Genomic DNA, 20760 nt, shown 5'->3' on the forward strand with positions numbered 1-20760 from the left:
GTACCAGCTGTATGAAGGAAAGCTTCCATAAAAAACTGGGATTGATCCAATAGGAAAGGGAATTGAAGTGTGTCCTAATGTTGTATACCAGAGTAATCAATACATGGATCAATAATATATACATATATTTATTTATTTATGTTTTTTTTTACTCAGATGACAACTATGTGTTTGAAGATCTTCAGTTTCAGGAGCTAGAGGAGCCAGAGGAGTCTGGTAGGTTCATATTTCATTGTCCTCCACACACCGCAATAATAAATAGTGTAGTAGTGGTAGGCTTATGCTAACCCAGGGGGTGGGCAAACTACGGCCCGGGGGCCACATCCGGCCCGCCAAGTGTCTGAATACGGCCCGCCCAATCTTTCCAAAGTATTTCATTTAAAGTCAACATACAACCTGGCATCATGGCCTGAGCCAACCTTTTGATGGTTTTATCAATTTCCTTTTTTGACATGGTCTGTTGTTTACAAAGTGCTCCTGAAAAAAGGGACACAAGATTATTATTAGATTATTATAATTATTATTAGAACTATTATGATTATTATAATTATTATATTAATGCTAATTATTATATTAATTATATATAATATTATTGTTATATTTGCATATTTTACATAATAATAATATAATAATTATTATTTTAATTTTATTGTAATTATTATAATATTTTATTTTTAAAATATTTATATATAAATATAAAATAATAAATAATAATAGCAGATTGCATGACAATTTTACAGATACAATAATACCAGGTGGACTGTTACGTGTAAAATATATAGTCCCAATATTATCCAATATTATATATATTATCCCAATAAATATATTATCCCAATAGTATTATCTTTAAGTATGGCGTGTAAAGTGGTTATGTGTTATGTCTAAGAAAGAAATACTCTGTCTCTCATTGTGTTTCTTTTGGATTTTTTTGCCACAGGCCACGGAGAGATTGTTCAAAGGATCTTGGATATCCTAAGTTTTTTATGGGCCATCGTTCAAGCCATGATGGATGGACTGACCCAGTGGCTCAACCTGCTGACTAAGCAGTATCGGGAAACGTCTGCGGTGCTGTGCAATGAACGCTACTTCTTTATCAAGAAAATACAGCAAGTAAAGACAATTTATTGCAAATTCGTTATATCAAACATGTTGATTTAATTCTGATCTAATTCCTGGAAAAAAAACTTTATTGGCAGCCTCACATGACAGCAGACTCTTCGGGCGACCATCTTTCTCAGGGAAGTGGGAGTTCTCATTTGAGTCAAACCGAGACCGATTTCTCTACGCCGTACAGGTTAGTGTCAGAGTTAAAATGTATTTATGGATGGTTTTGGAAATCCAAGGAAATGTAGCTGGAATAGGTGCAGATTCTGGAGGATCTAGAAAGTCCACAAATCGATCCAAAGACCTGAAAGATGAGCAGAATTGGTCCGCTTTAAAATGAATGGCATATGTAGAAATACAACGGGCTCTCATTTCGGCGACCAAGCACAGGCGCAGCACGCCTGCCTTGTGCCACGCTCACTACTCCGCCCTACTCCGCCCTACTCCGCCCTTACGGGGTGTGGCCAGCGCACTTTGCTAATTGTTTTTTTTTTGTCTCACTTCCGTTTCTTCTTTTTGCACTTTGAAGCGCTATAAGAACCTCTGAAGAGCCAATTCTTGACCTTTAGAATTATTATAAAGGTCATTATGATTATTATATCATTATTATATATATAATTATATTATATAATTATTATAATTTTACAATAAAAATAACAATTATTAGCATTATTTTATAACAATAATAATTATTATATAATTATATAATAATGTTATTATTAATAATTATTATTCAATAAATAAAAATAGATTCTATTATTATAATTATGTTAATATAATAATATATATAATTATAACAATTTATAAAATAATAACATAATAATAATAATTATTATTATTATTATATGATGTAGTTGCAGAGTTGTAGTTATATATATTTTTAATATATATAATTGAAATATATATATTTTTATATTTTTATGATTTTTTAAAAAATTTTTGGAGGTCAATTGTGTGAATTCTTGTGCCAACATGAGGTGGCTGCCTAGATAATAATAATAATAATAACAATAATAATAATTATTAATAATAATAATTATTGATAATATAATACTAATTATTATTATAACAATAATAATATTATTATAATAATAATAACAACAATAATAACATTTGTAGTAATTATTAATAATAATAATTATTATTATTATTACTATTATTATTACAAAGGTCATACAATTTTGATCAGGAGTGTACGTATGTCCATTGTTGGAAATGCAACCTAATTATTATTCTTTTAATGTAGTTCATTAGGACATTTTTGCAGAATTGCTGGAAATGTGAATTATAGTGTTAAAATATAGTGTTTATCTAATCTATCTATATTTCATTTTTTGGGCCAAATTGAGCTTTGATTATGACACACATTTGTTGTGGGATTTTTTCAAGTTGCATTTTTCTTAGCTTTATGTGGGAAACAAATATCTCCAAGGTAGATCATGTCAGATGAGTCAACCTGGCAACCCAGGATGGGAGAATGACTCTGCTTCTATTTCAATGATAAAAGTGTTTTTTTTATTCATTTTGTGTGCACGCATGCTTGCTTTACTCCCTTTCCGCAGCGGCTTGGGAGATAGCCAGGTTGCGGAGGGCTCGGCTCCTCCCCCGAGGCTCGGCAGCACCACCAACCTCTTGAATCCCGACCTCCTGCTCGGAAGCGGTGACCAGATACCCCATCAATCCGTGCAACAACACAGACACTCCAGAACAGCCAGTGAGGTGCTGGGAGACAGGTAGTCACCGTGATATAACAATTCATATTATGAATGATGGCCGACGTAGTTGGGGTTGGGAGGCCAAAGCAAATCTACCATATTCTCCACCTCGTTGACACCTTTTTTCCCCTTTTTGTAGGTACATCTTCATCGAAGAACTGGAAGAAAGCAGATTGTTCTACAGCAATCAAAACCGCGTACTGAAGCTGCTCTTCGCCACTCATAGTCTGTTGGCAGCTCACTCCGAGCTCGTTTGTTATTTCATCATCATCTTGAATCATTTGGTCAGCGCCTCCGTGATATCGCTGCTCCTGCCCATTCTGGTCTTTCTGTGGGCCATGTTGACTGTTCCCAGACCAACCAAAAGGTTTTGGATGACTGCCATTGTCTACACGGAGGTATGCACGCTTCAAATACATGACACAAATTCATATTCTGGCTTATGATGAATGAGAGAGATTCTATTTTTAGAACCCTTGTTAAAGCATCAGCGCTGGGCGTATGTGATGCATCACATCAAAGTCTTTTTATTCCTCACCTGACGACACAACTCAACACTTAATGCCCTTTTTTTTTAATCAAACTTTTTTTTTTACGACTGTATGTTCTATTTAACACTCTTTAGAATGTGATGTGTTGATTGGCTCAACCAAATGAGTCACTCAGAGGCATGCCCTTATACGACCGCTCCAAAGTTTGGCATCACTTGCAGGAAAACAAAGACATTGTTTTCCAAAGAAAAACACATTTTCATGCATTTCACAAACAATTTTATCCATTTCCCAAACAATGAAAATGAATGAGATGATTTTGAAAGAAGGAGGCCTACTATCAACAACTTCCTCGTCAGTCCTCTGCATCAATCTCCTGCTATGGCTGCTAATCCAAGTTCATCATTTTTATAAGGCTAATAGATGATTAGAAAAGCCATCTAAAAAAATCTAAACTAAAACTAAAATCTCTTACCATGCTGTTAACTACTCTCTTCAGAGAGCAGCGCCAACTGGGTCTAACAAGGACAGGAAAACGATACAGCTATGCAAGAAGACAAATACAGTAAAGTCTCGTTATATCGATATCGGTTAAAACGAATTACTACTTATTACGATACTATTTTCATTTCCCGGCAAATTTCTAGTCTTTTATGATATAATTAGCTCCGTTAGTACGATACCCGGTTATTATGATAATCCGGTTACTACGATGCCCTTTTCATCTCCCGCCAGCCAATTTGGTCTGCTTATATCGATACAAAAGCAGCTTAAATCAATCTTTGCTTAAGGATTTCAATACCAAAAAAGAACACGGCGAACGGCTGCTTCCAGTCAACTTTATTTTTCACACTTCCACCACCAGAGTGCAGCACACACAGCGGAAAACACCCGTCCCTCGCGCCTACCCCTCCGGGTGGCAACACCTTCCCTATCGATAGTTCCGGGGTGAATTATGTTCCGGGGTGAATTATGTCCCGGTAACCGGTAATCACTACAGCGTAAGTTTATTTTTATTTACTGTAGTACAAAATGTATTGTAGTACAAAAGCATGCTAGATACGCAATCCATGAACTCAAGGAGAAAATTACATGCCATATCAAAGATCCGCCCACTTTTAATGCAGTTCGGCGCATGATCGGATATATGGATAGTCCGGTTATATCGCTATTTTTTCCGACTCCCGAGAATATCGATATAACGAGACTTTACTGTATCTGAGAGTGTGTAGTTTAATACAAAGACGCCTCACAGGTCGTCAGCTAATAATAACCTAATAATTAATGGCAGGATTGCCACTATTGTAATGATTATTACATGAATCCATGGTTTATCACAGTTCATTCATTCCACACTGTGTTAAATGAATTTCAGCCATATATGAGTTATAAAACTTTCTAAATATGTTTTTTTATCATGATTGGAGTCCTGGAACATATCACCTAAAGTCACTCATTTTTCCCACTCTGGAAGCCGTTGAAAAAAAATACTTTCCGGGCACCCAGAGTGGTGTTTCCATGGAGATGAAACCATCAATACTTTGCTGTTTTTGACATGAAATAATTTCCGTGTGGATAGTCCCTCGTTCCCGGGTTGTTATTGATGGCCTACCATACTTATCTTCGTTTTTAGGGTTTGTGTAAAGCGTTTTGTGTAAGCCTTTCTCTTAAGGCCCCTCCTATAGCTGTAGTCACGTCGACCCCTTCCGGGGTGGCGGAGGATCTCCTTTGTTTTTATTTTGACTGTCTGCACGTCTCTGTCCCCGTCCAGGTGATGGTGTTGGTAAAATACCTGTTCCAGTTTGGCTTTTTTCCTTGGAATAGTGTGTATGAGATGACTTTGAATGAAGACAAGCCTTTTTTTCCACCTCGCATCTTGGGTGTGGAGAAGACGGACACGTATATAAGATATGATCTCCTTCAGTTGTTGGCTTTGTTCTTCCATAGATCTTTGCTCATGGTGAGTTGTTTATGTTTATTGTTGTTGATTGTTATTATTGATATGTCCGTGCTATGATACGCAGAGGATGAATGAATTTTGTTTTGTATTTTTGGCTCTATCATCTGAATCATATTTGTCCTCTTCGCCACACCTTTCTGTGATGGAATCGTAAAACCTCCCACAGACATTATTATTATTGCTCGCTAAGCGTGATCGTTTACGTATCTCACTGCTGCTGTCTGGTCTCGCATGGCTTCATGATGACGGTTCAAGGTCCAACATTTGGATTGACCTTGTATGATTTCAGATGTCCCATCGTAGAGCTATATTCAAATATGTCTGCCCTTATTTGTATACAGCGTTACGGCCTCTGGGACCACAAAGACCCCTTGGAGGAACAGAGTAGCTCTTCAGAGAATAACAAGGAGGACCAAGACAAAACCAAAGTGTGTAGGTTAAACTCTGCGTCCACCACTGAAAACCTAAACATCATCCACCTGGAACAACTTGAAAAGGTTCAGTATGTGCAAACAAATAAATCGTGATAAAAGAAGGATTTATTGAAGTTTTCTATTCCGTTCTTCTGTTCAACACAGGTTAATGTGGACGATGTTGGAATAAGCACTTGCAGCGTCACCACACAACTCCTTTCCGCTGACTCGGCAGCAGAACCCGTGCCTGGGCCGAATCCTTCTGGTGGCTCGGAAAAGGATGCGGTGAGCGGGAGCAATGAGGAGTTCGTGGAGAAAGGCCAGCAGAAAAGCGGCGGCCTCCACTTCCGAAAGAAACTCAGAGAGCTTAAAAAACAGAATTCCAAAGGTGAGCGTCAACTAACGGAGTCAAAAGGCTTCAGAAGCTTTTACCCTGTTATTAAAAACAAACCAAAAAAAAGGCTACTCCATCCAACAATAAAACTACAGGCTAGTGGATCAACAATAGTCAGAAAAAGAAAAAAAATCATAAAAAAAATAAAATTCATTAAAAAAAGATGGCCCTTTACGGACCTGTGACCAATTAAAGTGAGTGGAAAATAAATAAAAAAAAAGGGCTTTCAAATGATTAAAAATGGTCATCAAATTAATCACAATTGTCAAATTAATTAATCATGATAATCACCATTTGCAACTATGCCCTTATATAAAATATATATTTAATGAACAAAACATTAAATTTATATATGAATTATGATATATTATAGTGTTAATTAATTATAATATATTAATTATAATTAATTATATATTTATATTAATATATATTTATAATATATTATTTATTTTTAATATTTATATATTTATAAATTAATAACAAAAATAAACTATGTCAAATTCATCATGATTAATCACCTATGCCCTTTTAAAAAATATTTAATGAACAAAACATTAAATTTCTATAGTAATATATTATATTATATATTAATATACAATAAATGTTTCATTTATTATAATATATTATTTATTTATAATATTTATATATTATATATTTAAAAAAATGTATATTAGGAAAGCAGGAAGTGAACAAATGTAACAGTTTTAAACAGGATTTAATAAGCTTTGCTTCTTCCTACTCCTTTTGGACATGTGGAACTGGGAACTGATTATGGGATGCATTCAATTGGAATCTGATGAAAATAAAAATAAAAATAAAAAAAAAATAAAAAAAAAAAAAACAAAAAAAAAAAAAAGGAAAGCAGGAAGTGAACAAATGTAACAGTTAGTGATTGTAATAGTACCAGATGGAGGGGTAGGATTTAATAAGCTTTGCTTCTTCCTACTCCTTTTGGACATGTGGAACTGGGAAGTGATTATGGGATGCATTCAATTGTAATCTGATGCATGTTCAAATGAAATTACAGTGAAGAAAATAAGTATTTGAACACCCTGCTATTTTGCTATTTCTCCCACTTAGAAATCATGGAGGGGTCTGAAATTTTCATCGTAGGTGCATGTCCACTGTGAGAGAGATAAACTAAAAAGAAAAATCCAGAAATCACAATGCATGATTTTTTAACAATTTATTTGTGTGATACAGCTGCTAATAAGTATTTGAACACCTGAGAAAATGAATGTTAATATTTGGTACAGTAGCCTTTGTTTGCTATTACAGAGGTCAAACGTTTCCTGTAGTTTTTCACCAGGTTTGCACACACTGCAGGAGGGATCTTGGCCCACTCCTCCACACAGATCTTCTCTAGATCAGTCAGGTTTCTGGGCTGTCGCTGAGAAACACGGAGTTTGAGCTCCCTCCAAAGATTTTCGATTGGGTTCAGGTCTGGAGACTGGCTGGGCCATGCTAGAACCTTGATATGCTTCTTACGGAGCCACTCCTTGGTTTTCCTGGCTGTGTGCTTCGGGTCGTTGTCGTGTTGGAAGACCCAGCCACGACCCATCTTCAATGCTCTGACAGAGGGAAGGAGGTTGTTCCCCAAAATCTCACAATACACGGCCCCAGTCATCCTCTCTTTAATGCAGTGCACTCGTCCTGTCCCATGTGCAGAAAAACACCCCCAAAGCATGATGCTACCACCCCCATGCTTCACAGTAGGGATGGTGTTCTTCGGATTGTACTCTTCATTCTTCTTCCTCCAAACACGCTTATTGGAATTATGACCAAAAAGTTCTATTTTGGTCTCATCTGACCATAAAACTTTCTCCCATGACTCCTCTGTATCATCCAAATGGTCATATGCAAACTTAAGACGGGCCTTGACATGTGCTGGTTTAAGCAGGGGAACCTTTCGTGCCATGCATGATTTCACATCATGACGTCTTAGTGTATTACCTACAGTAACCTTGGAAACGGTGGTCCCAGCTCTTTTCAGGTCATTGACCAAGTCCTGTCGTGTAGTTCTGGGCTGATTCCTCACCTTTCTTAGAATCATTGAGACCCCACGAGGTGATATCTTGCATGGGGCTCCACTCCGATTGAGATTGACCGTCATGTTTAGCTTCTTCCATTTTCTAATGATAGCTCCAACAGTGGACCTTTTTTCACCAAGCTGCTTGGTAATTGCTCCGTAGCCCTTTCCAGCCTTGTGGAGGTGTACAATTTTGTCTCTGGTGTCTTTGGACAGCTCTTTGGTCTTCGCCATGTTACAAGTTAAAGTCTTACTGATTGTATGGGGTGGACAGGTGTCTTTATGCAGCTAACGACCTCAAACAGGTGCATCTGATTCAGGATGATACATGGAGTGCAGGTGGACTTCTAATGGGCAGACTAACAGGTCTTTCAGGGTCAGAATTCTAGATGATACACAGGTGTTCAAATACTTATTTGCAGCTGTATCACACAAATAAATTGTTAAAAAATCATGCATTGTGATTTCTGGATTTTTCTTTTTAGTTTATCTCTCTCACAGTGGACATGCACCTACGATGAAAATTTCAGACCCCTCCATGATTTCTAAGTGGGAGAAATAGCAAAATAGCAGGGTGTTCAAATACTTATTTTCTTCACTGTAAATCATTAGCATTAGCATAAAGTCCTTCAAAAGCAGCAGCAGCACCAGTCCATGCCGTGACCCGCATATGAAGTCATTCATCACTATGTGCTCTGTGAAAGTGAATGCACCAATAATGCTTCAAATGACCAAAAGTATGACATGTAGTATATCAAATGTTGTTGGAGGTTTCCGGCTGTTTTTTTTTTTCATATTGTAACTATTTTTTTTTTCATTCATCTCCGGCAAACATGATGCCCATTCCAGTGAAGTCCACCTCCGAGAGCTCATGTTCCAGCAAAGACCAAGGGAACAAAAAGAGGAAGGCCAAGAAGCGAGAAGGAGCCAGCCGTAGACTACAAACGATTGGACATAAGTTAAAACTAGCATTTATTTATGGGTGAGTCAGTCCCTGTTTGCATTTATGAATCCAATACATTGCATGGCATGCACCATCTTGCATGCTAACACTGCTATTGCACCATTTGCCTTTTCTTCCCAGCATCCAGGGTGTTTACAAGCCCATTCAAGGTTTCTTCATTCATACCCTTCGAGGAGACTATCGGGTTGCCACCGATGTCTATGCGCTCATGTTCCTGACTGACGTCATCGACTTCATCGTCATTGTGTTTGGCTTTTGGGCTTTTGGGGTGAGTAAAAGTTCTCCATCTGTACCTTTTTTTTGTGTCAACAACCAAACCCAGGAGACCCGTTCTACAGTAAAAGTGCAAGTGCGCTTCTTCAACCTTTGAGAAAATAATCCCTGCGTTTGGAATTGAAGGTTCTCTGCTCTAGTACAGGAACTTGTAGCAGGAAACTAGGACAGGGGTCCACCAAAAGTCATTTGGACCGTTTCACACCATTTTAAAACCTGGAGCCTATCCCAGGCGGGGTACACCCTGGACTGGTGGCCAGCCCAATCCCAGGGCACATATAGACAAACAACCATTCACACTCACATTCACACCTATGGACAATTTGGAGTCGCTAATTAACCTAGCATGTTTTTGGAATGTGGGAGGAAACCGGAGTACCCGGAGAAAAGAACATGCAAAAACTCCACACAGAGATGGCCGAGGGCCATTTACAACATATTGCGCAACTGCAGGGTCTTGAGACACATGCTAACTCGCAAACTAGAGAGCTAGCGACCTAAACGGTAGCCTCCAAGTTATTTCCTTTAAACTTAAAGAGCCAAAAACTTACCACTTCCACACGGATAGGGAGGATAGCTATTAACAGTTATTTAACCTTTAACATGAACATGAATCAAACGTAATAATTTTTTCTGGGTACATGATACCATACAGCATCCATATCAAACCACGTTAAACTTTCATATCAAGGCGGGGGCCTCAAACTTGTGTCCTGCGGGCCACATTTGGCCCGCGGGCCGCGTGTTTGAGACCCCTGCTTTAGACCTAAGTTCGTAGTACATGTATACAAGTATTACCCAAACCAGAAATGTCTGCTATAAAGTTATACGTAACGATATACAACAGCAGGATGGAATATGAAAGCGTGGTGTTTGGTCATTTAATATTATTTTTGAATTATAATATCTAATATTAATCTGATTAATCTGATGTTCCCGTAGAAGCACAGTGCAGCAGCTGATATAGCATCCACCTTGTCAGAAGACCAGGTTCCTGAAGCGTTCCTGGTGATGCTCCTCATCCAGTTCAGCACCATGATCATTGACAGAGCGCTCTACCTGCGGAAGGCCGTCTTGGGGAAACTCATTTTCCAGGTTTGTTTTTCGCCCACGTCGTTCATAAATCGCATGTCTGAATGCCAAAGTATTTTGTTGCGTACGCATTACCTTGCCGCTTCACACTGCAAGCACCTGGATGAAGTTATCGTTTCCCTCTTCTCCAAGGTGGGTCTTGTGTTTGGGATACACCTTTGGATGTTCTTCATCCTCCCGGCTGTCACTGAAAGGTACAGTAGAAATATTAAAATATGTTGCATCATATGACATACAGTGAGGGAAATAATTAGTTGAACCTCTGCAGAATGTCCAAGTCCCCCCAAACGGAGATATTATGATTATTTTTTACTTTCTGTTCTGCATTTTCTTAATTTTCCGTTTCTTAATGGATGTCCCCTTACACTCAATCCTCACTTCCTGGTCAGTGTCTCCGAACGTGTCATGGAAGAACATATAGGGCTGTCAATCAATTCACATATTTCATAGTGATTAATCACATTTTGTCCATAGTTAACTCACAATTCATTGCATTTAATCGCAGATGGATTCGATGTGCACCTACAACGATAATTTTTATGTCAAGGGATATCAATTTGGGAACTTTGGGCCATTATTTAAAAAAAATACAGTCAGCAAGCATATTTATGTATTATTATTTTTCTTTAGTATTAGCATATTAGCTCCAAGTACAAATGAAAATACTGTAACGCACCAGACCAGACGGGCAGAACGACAGACGGGTTTTTATTAAGGTCCAAGAACAATGATCCTAACGAGGGCTACGTTAGGGCCCCATAACCCACACCTACAACTCTCTAACATGCGGGTTCTGCCTCACTTCCTGTCCGTCACCCCTTTTCCTTCCCAACCCCGGAACTTATCTCTCCATTGCAACACATGCGCAAATACAACATGTAACACATAATACAGAATACAGAATACCCCTAAGGGTCATTACAATAGCTAAAACACACAATAGTCAGAAAATATTTCATCCAAATTGCAAACCTAATGTCATGTAAAAATACATAGAAATTAATCATTATATTACAGTAAATATTATTTTATTACAATACTCTTAACTATTTCCACAGTTTTTGAATTTTGAATGCGATTTGTCCTACTTTTTTGACGGTCATTGAACGCACCATCCTCCAAAGAGTGCTGTATGGATGTATTTGGACGCATTTTCCCTCTTTTTTCTTTCACCTCATACTTGCTCCAGAATGCTGATACTATGTAGGAATGCATAAAAGGTAAGATTTGATGACTTTGAGTGCTAATGCGCATCATTGTGGTAGTTCCATGCTAAATGGCTAACGCTAGCATAACAATGGATTTGGATTTGCGATTTGTCCTACTTTTTCGACGGCCATTAAACGCACCGATGCACCGTTCACCGATGCAAAGAGGGCTGTATGGATGTATTTGGATGTATTTTCCCTCTTTTTTCTTTCACCTCATACTTGCTCCCGAATGCTGATACTATGTAGGAATGCGTAAAGGTAAGATTTGATGATTTTGAGTGCTAATGTGCATCATTGTGGTAGTTCAAGTAGTGCTAAATGGCTAACGCTAGCATAACACTGGACTTCGGCTACGGTCATCACATTGACAGCCCGTCAATAGCAGCTGGAACTCCAATTTTAGCTGGCAGTTCAATGCAAAAATCATCAGAGAGATGTAAAAATGTAAACCACTGGTTAGTTGGGCCACTCTTATGCTAAAGTAGCACTTTATATGACAATAAAAAACAATACCTTCGCTGCTCCAGTCTCCGACAGGCCATGTAATCCGTGATAAGTCAAACACGGCGACAGTAGATACAAATAACTACAAGAACCATCTGCCAGGGGCTTTGAAGCTAACTTTACCAATTTAAATACGCTTTTCTTTCTCCATTTACCATTAATATTTGTTCAGACTTGTGGCTACAGTTAGCGTACTTGAACCAAACTACGGTGGCCGCCGAGGGTCAAACAGGAAGCAGTGCGCGTTAACCGCGTGTATAAAAAACGAGCCGCCGTTAAACTTGAACTTTTCCGTTATCATAAATAAAGCAAGTAGTCCAAACTAAACGTGTTTGCAAAGCATGTGAAATGAGCACAGGATCAACCAATTATTTCCCCACAGTCAATGATCACAAAGCAGACATGATTGTTTATTGAAACAATATTTTGTTATATCTCTCTTGTCTCTCGTTATTTTTCTCCGTGTAGGAGGTTCAATCAGAACTTAGTGGCCCAGCTGTGGTACTTTGTCAAATGTATTTACTTTGCCCTGTCAGCATACCAGATCCGCTGCGGATACCCAACTCGTATTCTGGGCAACTTCCTCACCAAAAACTACAGCCACCTCAACTTGTTTCTCTTCCAAGGGTACGAAGCGCATGGTTGAACATGAATTCCCAAATCAGCTCCAGGAATATCGACCTCATGTGAATGAATGTGTGCTTGTGTCTGTGTAGTTTCCGTCTGGTCCCTTTCCTCGTAGAGCTGCGAGCCGTGATGGACTGGGTTTGGACTGATACGACCTTGTCTCTGTCCAACTGGATGTGTGTAGAGGACATTTATGCCAATATTTTCATCATCAAATGCAGTCGTGAGACGGAAAAGGTATAAGTCCAGTGAGTCCGTGCTATCTGGTCCATGTACGTAGTATATGCAGTTAGAGTTACAGTTGCACAATTATGTCTTCATGAAGTTAAAAGATACCAAAACATAGGAACGACTCAGTCAATACTCCACCATCTCTAATGTACAGAACAATTTATTAAACTTGACGAATCATAATGCAAAATATGTTGTAATAATCTTATCTCCCTTCAGAAATATCCACAGCCGAAAGGACAAAAGAAAAAGAAGATGGTGAAATATGGAATGGGTGGACTCATCATCCTCTTCTTAGTGTGCATCATCTGGTTCCCCCTGCTCTTCATCTCATTGGTCAGATCTGTGGTGGGTGTGGTCAACCACCCCATTGATGTCACCGTTACCGTCAAGCTCGGAGGATATGAGGTAACCTCTGCTTCCTAAAGTACGTCTTACTGTCTCACGCATGTGTTTGTAGTTTAGGACATGAGCTTGTTATTAGCGGGTTTAAATTTGAAATATGAATTCTTACAGCTTAATGTTATAATCTTGGCACTGGTCCACTGATCCATCTGCAACCGATCAAAATCATCGGGTTTCCATAAAAACTATGGGGTTGGCATGTGTCCATAAACAATCTAATGAAATGAATGAATGAAATTTATATTATCTCTGAATAAATGTAGGAAAAGTTAAACATAATATTGCTCTCATGCTAGTCTCATGTGCACTCACGTTCCCCATGACGCCAGACTGGCGTAAACATGGTTGATACCGTCCTTATCCAGCAACCTTTATACCGTCTTTTATGCTATTCACTCCCGCTAAGCGGCCTATCCTCCTTTGTATCTCCACGGGGATCTCTGATGGCTTGGCATCGCAAAGGGGTGCTCAAAGCTAACAGCTAACATCTATAGCTACGGACTTGCTTAAGGGTTCGCTATGGCACAAAAACAATAACAAAGTAATAAATAAAGCACTATGAAACACTTAAAACACTGCAGAAGACACAGAGCTGCTATAACTAGCGTGTACTCGGGTGGCGCCATCTTGAGACATGTGACCTTTGCATTGTTTTTTTTTTGATATTGTGCTTCAAATTAATATCATAAATAAAATGAGGTAGGATTGCGTTTGAATTCCGCATCAGTCCATGCCAGCATGTTTGATCACGCCCTCGTCAAACCTCCCCTTTTCTTGCATCTTTGTTCGCACGCTTTGCCTCGCTGTCACTAGTGCCAGCTCGCTAGAGTTATCTGCCTAGCTTCTGGTTTCTGACTTTCGTAACGTTTTTAGCAGAGTGATATTTTAGTTTCAAAACAAACAAGCAACGTGGTTAGTTTGGAGCTCGTTTTTGTCCCACATGGAGTACATACTAACTTTTTCAAGGGACCAATTTACCTCTCTCATGATACTCACTCATTCATTCGTTATTTTCTACCGCTTATCCACACGCGGGGGTGCTGGAGTCTATCCCAGCTGTGTTCGGGTGAGAGGCGGGGTACACCCTGACACCCAGCCAATCACAGGGCACATATAGACAAACAACCATAGCTACCTAGCAACTTAGTTTTTTCGGAATGTGGGAGGAAGGCAGAGTACCCGGAGAAAAGAACATGCAAACTCCACACAAAATGGCCGAGGGTGGGATTGAACTCGGGTCTCCTAGCTGTGAGGCCGCCGTGCAGCCCAGAGTGGTCTGTGTTGTGTTTGAGCACCGGTGATATTTCCTGTGTCCAGCCTCTCTTCACCATGAGCGTCCAGCAGCAGTCCATTCAGCCTTTCACACAGACGGAGTATAATGAACTTAGCAAAAAGTTTGGCAACAACGCGGTACGTAGTCATCTTGGAATCAAACACCAGAAGCACTGGGATTTATTCTTGAATTCACTTTGATTGTTTTGATTTCTTTTAGGTAGCCATGCAATTCATTTCCCTGTACGGTTGTGAGGACGTTGTCACAGCCATGATTGAAGGCAGCTCGGGATCAGTGTGGAGAATAAGCCCCCCCAGCAGACAGGAAGTGATCAAAGAACTTCTGGAAAGCCCCGCTGACCTAACATTACGTCTGTCGTGGAATTTCCAAAGGTTTGTGTGCGCTAGATGCTAATCCTAAGTCATGAATGGTGTTGACCAGGCAACAGTAGTGTATCTTCCGCGCAGTTTCTATTTCTATTTCGGGGAGATGGGCGCACCAAGGCGCACCGTTAAACATACGTTTGGCGTCTGAGTGTGGAATGCGGTTAGCAAACTTTATCTTCTTGCTCAGCATAAACTCGCTCTTGTAACTGCAGTGAAAGGAGAGGCCAAAAAACACAACAATGGTTGCCTGAACCGTTCGGTTGGCAACACCCTCAACTGTGAATGATGGATGTTACCAACCCCCCCCAGCACTACACGCTCGACAAAACATGGCATGGTCCGAGACTTTATTCTACTGTTTAACATCAACAACAACAACCCTCAGACGATACAATGAAAGCAGGTAGCTTAGCTTAAGCGCCACTCGGCAGGCGCTTCCTCCGTGTTCACCTCAATATCGCCATCAAGCCGTCGTTGGATAGTCCTCTGGCAGCGCCACCGTCGTTGCTCCATGACATCCATTCCACACTTCGTAGTGTCGTACATGGCGACCGTGGTTGGCTTCCTTTTAATTGCTGTCACCGCTCTCAATCACGCCGTTAACCATGCTTAACTAGCCTATGCCACAAAATGCTCAGCCACCATCAGTGGGAAAAAAAACATGATATCGATATCGATATCGATACTTGCTTCAAAACGCAGAACCCTTCTGCCGATGATCCTGCAAAACGTGCCTCAAACATTTGAAAGCCAACCCGAACAGTCCAGCGGCCATGTTGCCTGAGCACCGTGATCCGTACATTTGATATAGCCGTGGAAGTAGCACAGCCTGCTACCGGGATGACACTCACTCGCTGCTTTGTTTTGTCCTGAATCCCCAACAGGGACCTGGGTAAAGGGGGGACCGTGGAGCACACGTACGACAAACATTCCATTCATCTGGAGCCGGGGAATCCCGTCAGAGCCAATCTGGCTTCTCTTCTGGTGGGCAATCGCACGAAGCCCGTGTACGTGTACACTCGTTAAGAAAACACTCAATATACGTATGTTCATCTGATGACAGCTGTCATTTACCTGTCTTCTTGTCTTATTCCCAGGCATGTTCCTAACATGTTCCCAAATTACATCCGGGCCCCCAATGGAGCAGAGGCCAAACCAGTCAGTCAACTATATGAAGGTCAATCGATCAATCGGACTCTAGTTGTAGAGCACCTTCCACCTTGACCTTGATCATTCCTTCATTTTCTACCGCTTATCCTCACGAGGGTCGCAGGGGGTGCTGGAGCCACCCTGGACTGGTGGCCAGCCAATCACAGGGCACATATAGACAAACAAACCATTCACACTCACATTCATACCTATGGACAATTTGGAGTGGCTAATTAACCTAGCATGTTTTTGGAATGTGGGAGGAAACCGGAGTACCCGGAGAAAAGAACATGCAAACTCCATACAAAGATGGCCGAGGGTGGGATTGAACGGGGGTCTCCTAGCTGTGAGGCCTCTATGGCTATGGATTTCAACTTCCAAGGGATTTTTATTTTTGTTTGTTTTCAAAAAAGTGGTCATCATTAGCCCTATTATATATTACTATTACATACGTAGTCTTTAGCCCTATTATATAGTACTATTACATACGTAGTCTTTAGCCCTATTATATAGTACTATTACATACGTAGTCTTTAGCCCTATTATATAGTACTATTACGTAGTCTTCAGCCCTATTATATAGTACTATTACATACGTAGTCTTTAGCCCTATTATATAGTACTATTACATAGTCATCAGCCCTATTATATAGTACTATTACATAGTCTTTAGCCCTATTATATAGTACTATTACATAGTCATTAGCCCTATTATATAGTTCTATTACATACGTAGTCTTTAGCCCTATTATATAGTACTATTACATACGTAGTCTTTAGCCCTATTATATAGTACTATTACATAGTCATTAGCCCTATTATATAGTACTATTACATAGTCATTAGCCCTATTATATAGTACTATTACATAGTCATTAGCCCTATTATATAGTACTATTACATAGTCATTAGCCCTATTATATAGTACTATTACATACGTAGTCTTTAGCCCTATTATATAGTACTATTACATACGTAGTCTTTAGCCCTATTATATAGTACTATTACGTAGTCTTCAGCCCTATTATATAGTACTATTACATACGTAGTCTTTAGCCCTATTATATAGTACTATTACATAGTCATCAGCCCTATTATATAGTACTATTACATAGTCTTTAGCCCTATTATATAGTACTATTACATAGTCATTAGCCCTATTATATAGTTCTATTACATACGTAGTCTTTAGCCCTATTATATAGTACTATTACATACGTAGTCTTTAGCCCTATTATATAGTACTATTACATAGTCATTAGCCCTATTATATAGTACTATTACATAGTCATTAGCCCTATTATATAGTACTATTACATAGTCATTAGCCCTATTATATAGTACTATTACATAGTCATTAGCCCTATTATATAGTACTATTACATAGTCATTAGCCCTATTATATAGTACTATTACATAGTCATTAGCCCTATTATATAGTACTGTTACATAGACTATTACATAGTCATTAGCCCTATTATATAGTACTATTATATAGTACTATTACATAGACTATTACATAGTCTGTAGCCCTATTATATAGTACTATTATATAGTACTATTACATAGACTATTACATAGTCTGTAGCCCTATTATATAGTACTATTACATAGACTATTACATAGTCATTAGCCCTATTATATAGTACTATTACATAGACTATTACATAGACTATTACATAGTCTTTAGCCCTATTATATAGTACTATTACATAGACTATTACATAGTCTTTAGCCCTATTATATAGTACTATTACATAGACTATTACATAGTCATTAGCCCTATTATATAGTACTATTACATAGACTATCACATAGTCATTAGCCCTATTATATAGTGCTATTACATAGACTATTACATAGTCATTAGCCCTATTAATGTTCTTAAGCCCCCCTAAATAATTTCATCATTTTTATAGATTTTTTTTTTTTACAAAAAATTTGACAAATTTCATATAATAGGGCAAAAACAGGCTAATAAGCAAGCTAATAAGCATGCTAATACTAGCCTACTACTACTAGTAATCCTTTAGATTTTAACAGTACTTTTAACAAAGTTACATGTGCTGAGGGCCAATAAAAAAACAACAACAAAAAAAAATGGTTGCGGTCCAGAAAGGCCCCTGCCTCACAGTTTGGACACCCTTGTTTCTAGTATTTCAACTTAATGCATTTTGTTCTCTTTGTAGAATGACCTTACATGTTAATAATTCATTATTATTGTTATTATTATAAAAATTGCTGCTTTTTTCTTTAATTTTGCTGCTGCTTTTTGAGGGCAAAAATACAAAACCAGCCGCAGGCTTTAAATGGCATAAAGTTTGATGTTAGCATGACACGACATCGCCATGCACTCAGCGTTTGTATCCAAGTACGTCTGTTTTAACGCCATCGCTTGTGTGTTTTAGGAAATGATGGCGGCTACCAGAATATAACCCTTTTCTTGATGAGTGACAAGTCATCCAGTGGGAAACAGGAGTGGTGGGACATTGCCGTTGGTGGCTGCGACCCTTCGTCATGTGGAGTTCTGTCCATGATCATATTCAATGACAAAGTCAGTCCACCCAGCCTTGGCTTCCTCGCCGGTTATGGGTGAGGAACTCCAATCCGCATGTACACTATCAAAGTACCGTATTTATGAACTATAAAAAATGCCAAAAATGCATCATTAGCTAGAAAAAAAAACATACATAAGTCGCACTGGAGTATAAGTGGCATTTTTTGCAGGTAAAACAGACATTCCGCCATCTTGGAAGGCAAGTTCTAACAATAAAAAAAGAATAAAGAACAGGCTGAATAGGTGTAAGATATGCTAACACAATGCTTATTCAGCTACACAAAAAAATAAACATGAACACAAAAGGTGTCCACTTTTTTTCATTTATAAGTCGCTCTGGAGTATAAGTCGCAGGAATAGCCAACCTATGAAAAAAAGTGCCACTTATAGTCCGGAAAATACGGTACTTTTGTAGATCATTGTTCTATACCAGGGGTCGGGAACCTTTATCATTAGAAAAGCTACTTTGGTTATCTTCCAGCGGGGGAAAAAAAAACATAATTCATGAAACTGTATGTCAAAAATGCACATTTTCCCGAATTCAGTGTTAAAAAAAAAAATCACCACGCTCGTCGAAGGGAGCTCCCACAAAAGGGGCTAAAGTGCCGCGGGTTGCCGACCCCTGTTCTATACGTTTGTGTGCTTTTTCTGTTTGCTGTGGCACCATCCATCTTCAACCGCTTATCCAAGGTCGGGAAGCCCAGACTACGATGTCATAGGCCGTAGGTGAGGGTAGGAATGTTGGTCGACCGGTAAATTGAGAGCTCAGCTCCTTAATCACGGACGCCGCACCACTTCACCTGTCGATGGCGTTTACAGTAGTTGAAAAATACGTTGGAATCCATGTTAGAAAATATGATATGATGCATGACTTTTATGACTCTTAGCAAAAAAAAAAAAGGTTCCCGACACCTGCTTTAAGTGCATGTATTATATTTGGGAAAATGTCTAAGTTGACACTATACTTGATTGACAGGCCATACTAATTGGCAATAATTGTTTATTTGCAGCATCATGGGTTTGTATGTGTCTGTGGTCCTCGTCATTGGAAAGTTCGTACGAGGCTTCTTCAGTGAGATCTCCCACTCCATCATGTTTGAGGAGCTTCCCTGTGTCGACCGCATACTGAAGCTCTGCATGGACATCTTTCTGGTCGGTCCCCAAAAGAAAAATCACATAGAAAATCATTTCTTTGAAATCATCCTCTGTAAGCTAAGATTCCTGAATATTTTCCAGGTGCGTGAAACTGGAGAGCTGGAGCTGGAAGAGGAGCTTTATTCAAAACTCATCTTCCTTTATCGGTCCCCGGAAACCATGATCAAATGGACCAGGGACATCCGAAGCCAAGACAGACACTGACCAAATGATTGGTTGTCATTGGAATACCGCCCAAAGGAATACTGTCCATGAAATATTGCCTTATGAAGTTGTAGTCGGGAGAACGCTGCAGGAATGGCAATGGATTCTTATTCTTCAGACCACGCCTCTTCATGCTGCACTTGTATGTTTTCTACGTTGCCATGACAATTAGGGATCTGCCGATTCCGATCATCCATGAGTGAAGTTGGACGATTGGACTGATTACATAGTTTATGTGTAAATGTTTACATTTATTTATGATGAGTGCTATTGGCCTGTGGTGCCGTATCACAGGGAAAGGTTAGGATAATTGTCAGAATTCCTGGTTCCACCTCTTCTGCTGGGAAGCACAAGATCAACTTCATTTAGACCGAAACACGTTTTTCAAATGAACATTCATTAGATCACCGGTGAAACTTTCAGGCTGCCCATCATTCACAATCCTTATATGAAAAATGAACACATGTTTATTTCCCTTTTCTATGCATTTTAACAGCAGAAAAACGGGTTAACATGAGCTAGCTAACAATGCAAGTCATTGGGAGACACCTATTTTGACTACAAAACGCTCTTAAAAAAAACACTTATTGTTTTATATACATGCAGTGATCATGCAAGAACGA

The 20760-nt window shown here is 39.1% G+C and overlaps 1 protein-coding gene across 1 annotated transcript in view; it reads left to right on the forward strand.

Moving 5' to 3' along the window:
* piezo1 (piezo type mechanosensitive ion channel component 1 (Er blood group)) overlaps positions 1-20307 on the forward strand; it is a 55555-nt gene extending 35248 nt beyond the window's left edge. Inside the window, exons 33-54 of the mRNA XM_078799256.1 lie at positions 157-216; positions 938-1110; positions 1197-1294; positions 2667-2837; positions 2959-3217; positions 5082-5270; positions 5612-5767; positions 5849-6238; positions 8961-9088; positions 9191-9338; positions 10286-10438; positions 10568-10629; positions 12619-12777; positions 12867-13014; positions 13228-13416; positions 14731-14823; positions 14906-15078; positions 15957-16079; positions 16170-16249; positions 18630-18813; positions 19789-19930; positions 20015-20307. Coding sequence (XP_078655382.1) covers positions 157-216; positions 938-1110; positions 1197-1294; positions 2667-2837; positions 2959-3217; positions 5082-5270; positions 5612-5767; positions 5849-6238; positions 8961-9088; positions 9191-9338; positions 10286-10438; positions 10568-10629; positions 12619-12777; positions 12867-13014; positions 13228-13416; positions 14731-14823; positions 14906-15078; positions 15957-16079; positions 16170-16249; positions 18630-18813; positions 19789-19930; positions 20015-20137 — 3401 coding nt within the window. The 3' untranslated portion in view covers positions 20138-20307. The remainder of the gene's footprint in view (positions 1-156; positions 217-937; positions 1111-1196; positions 1295-2666; positions 2838-2958; positions 3218-5081; positions 5271-5611; positions 5768-5848; positions 6239-8960; positions 9089-9190; positions 9339-10285; positions 10439-10567; positions 10630-12618; positions 12778-12866; positions 13015-13227; positions 13417-14730; positions 14824-14905; positions 15079-15956; positions 16080-16169; positions 16250-18629; positions 18814-19788; positions 19931-20014) is intronic.
* The last annotated feature ends 453 nt before the right edge of the window (positions 20308-20760 follow it).

This window comes from Doryrhamphus excisus, linkage group LG19 (assembly GCF_037039965.1).
Source record: "Doryrhamphus excisus strain RoL-2023G ecotype Guam linkage group LG19, RoL_Dexc_Guam_v1.1, whole genome shotgun sequence".
In the NCBI taxonomy this organism is placed as follows: Eukaryota; Metazoa; Chordata; class Actinopteri; order Syngnathiformes; family Syngnathidae; genus Doryrhamphus; species Doryrhamphus excisus.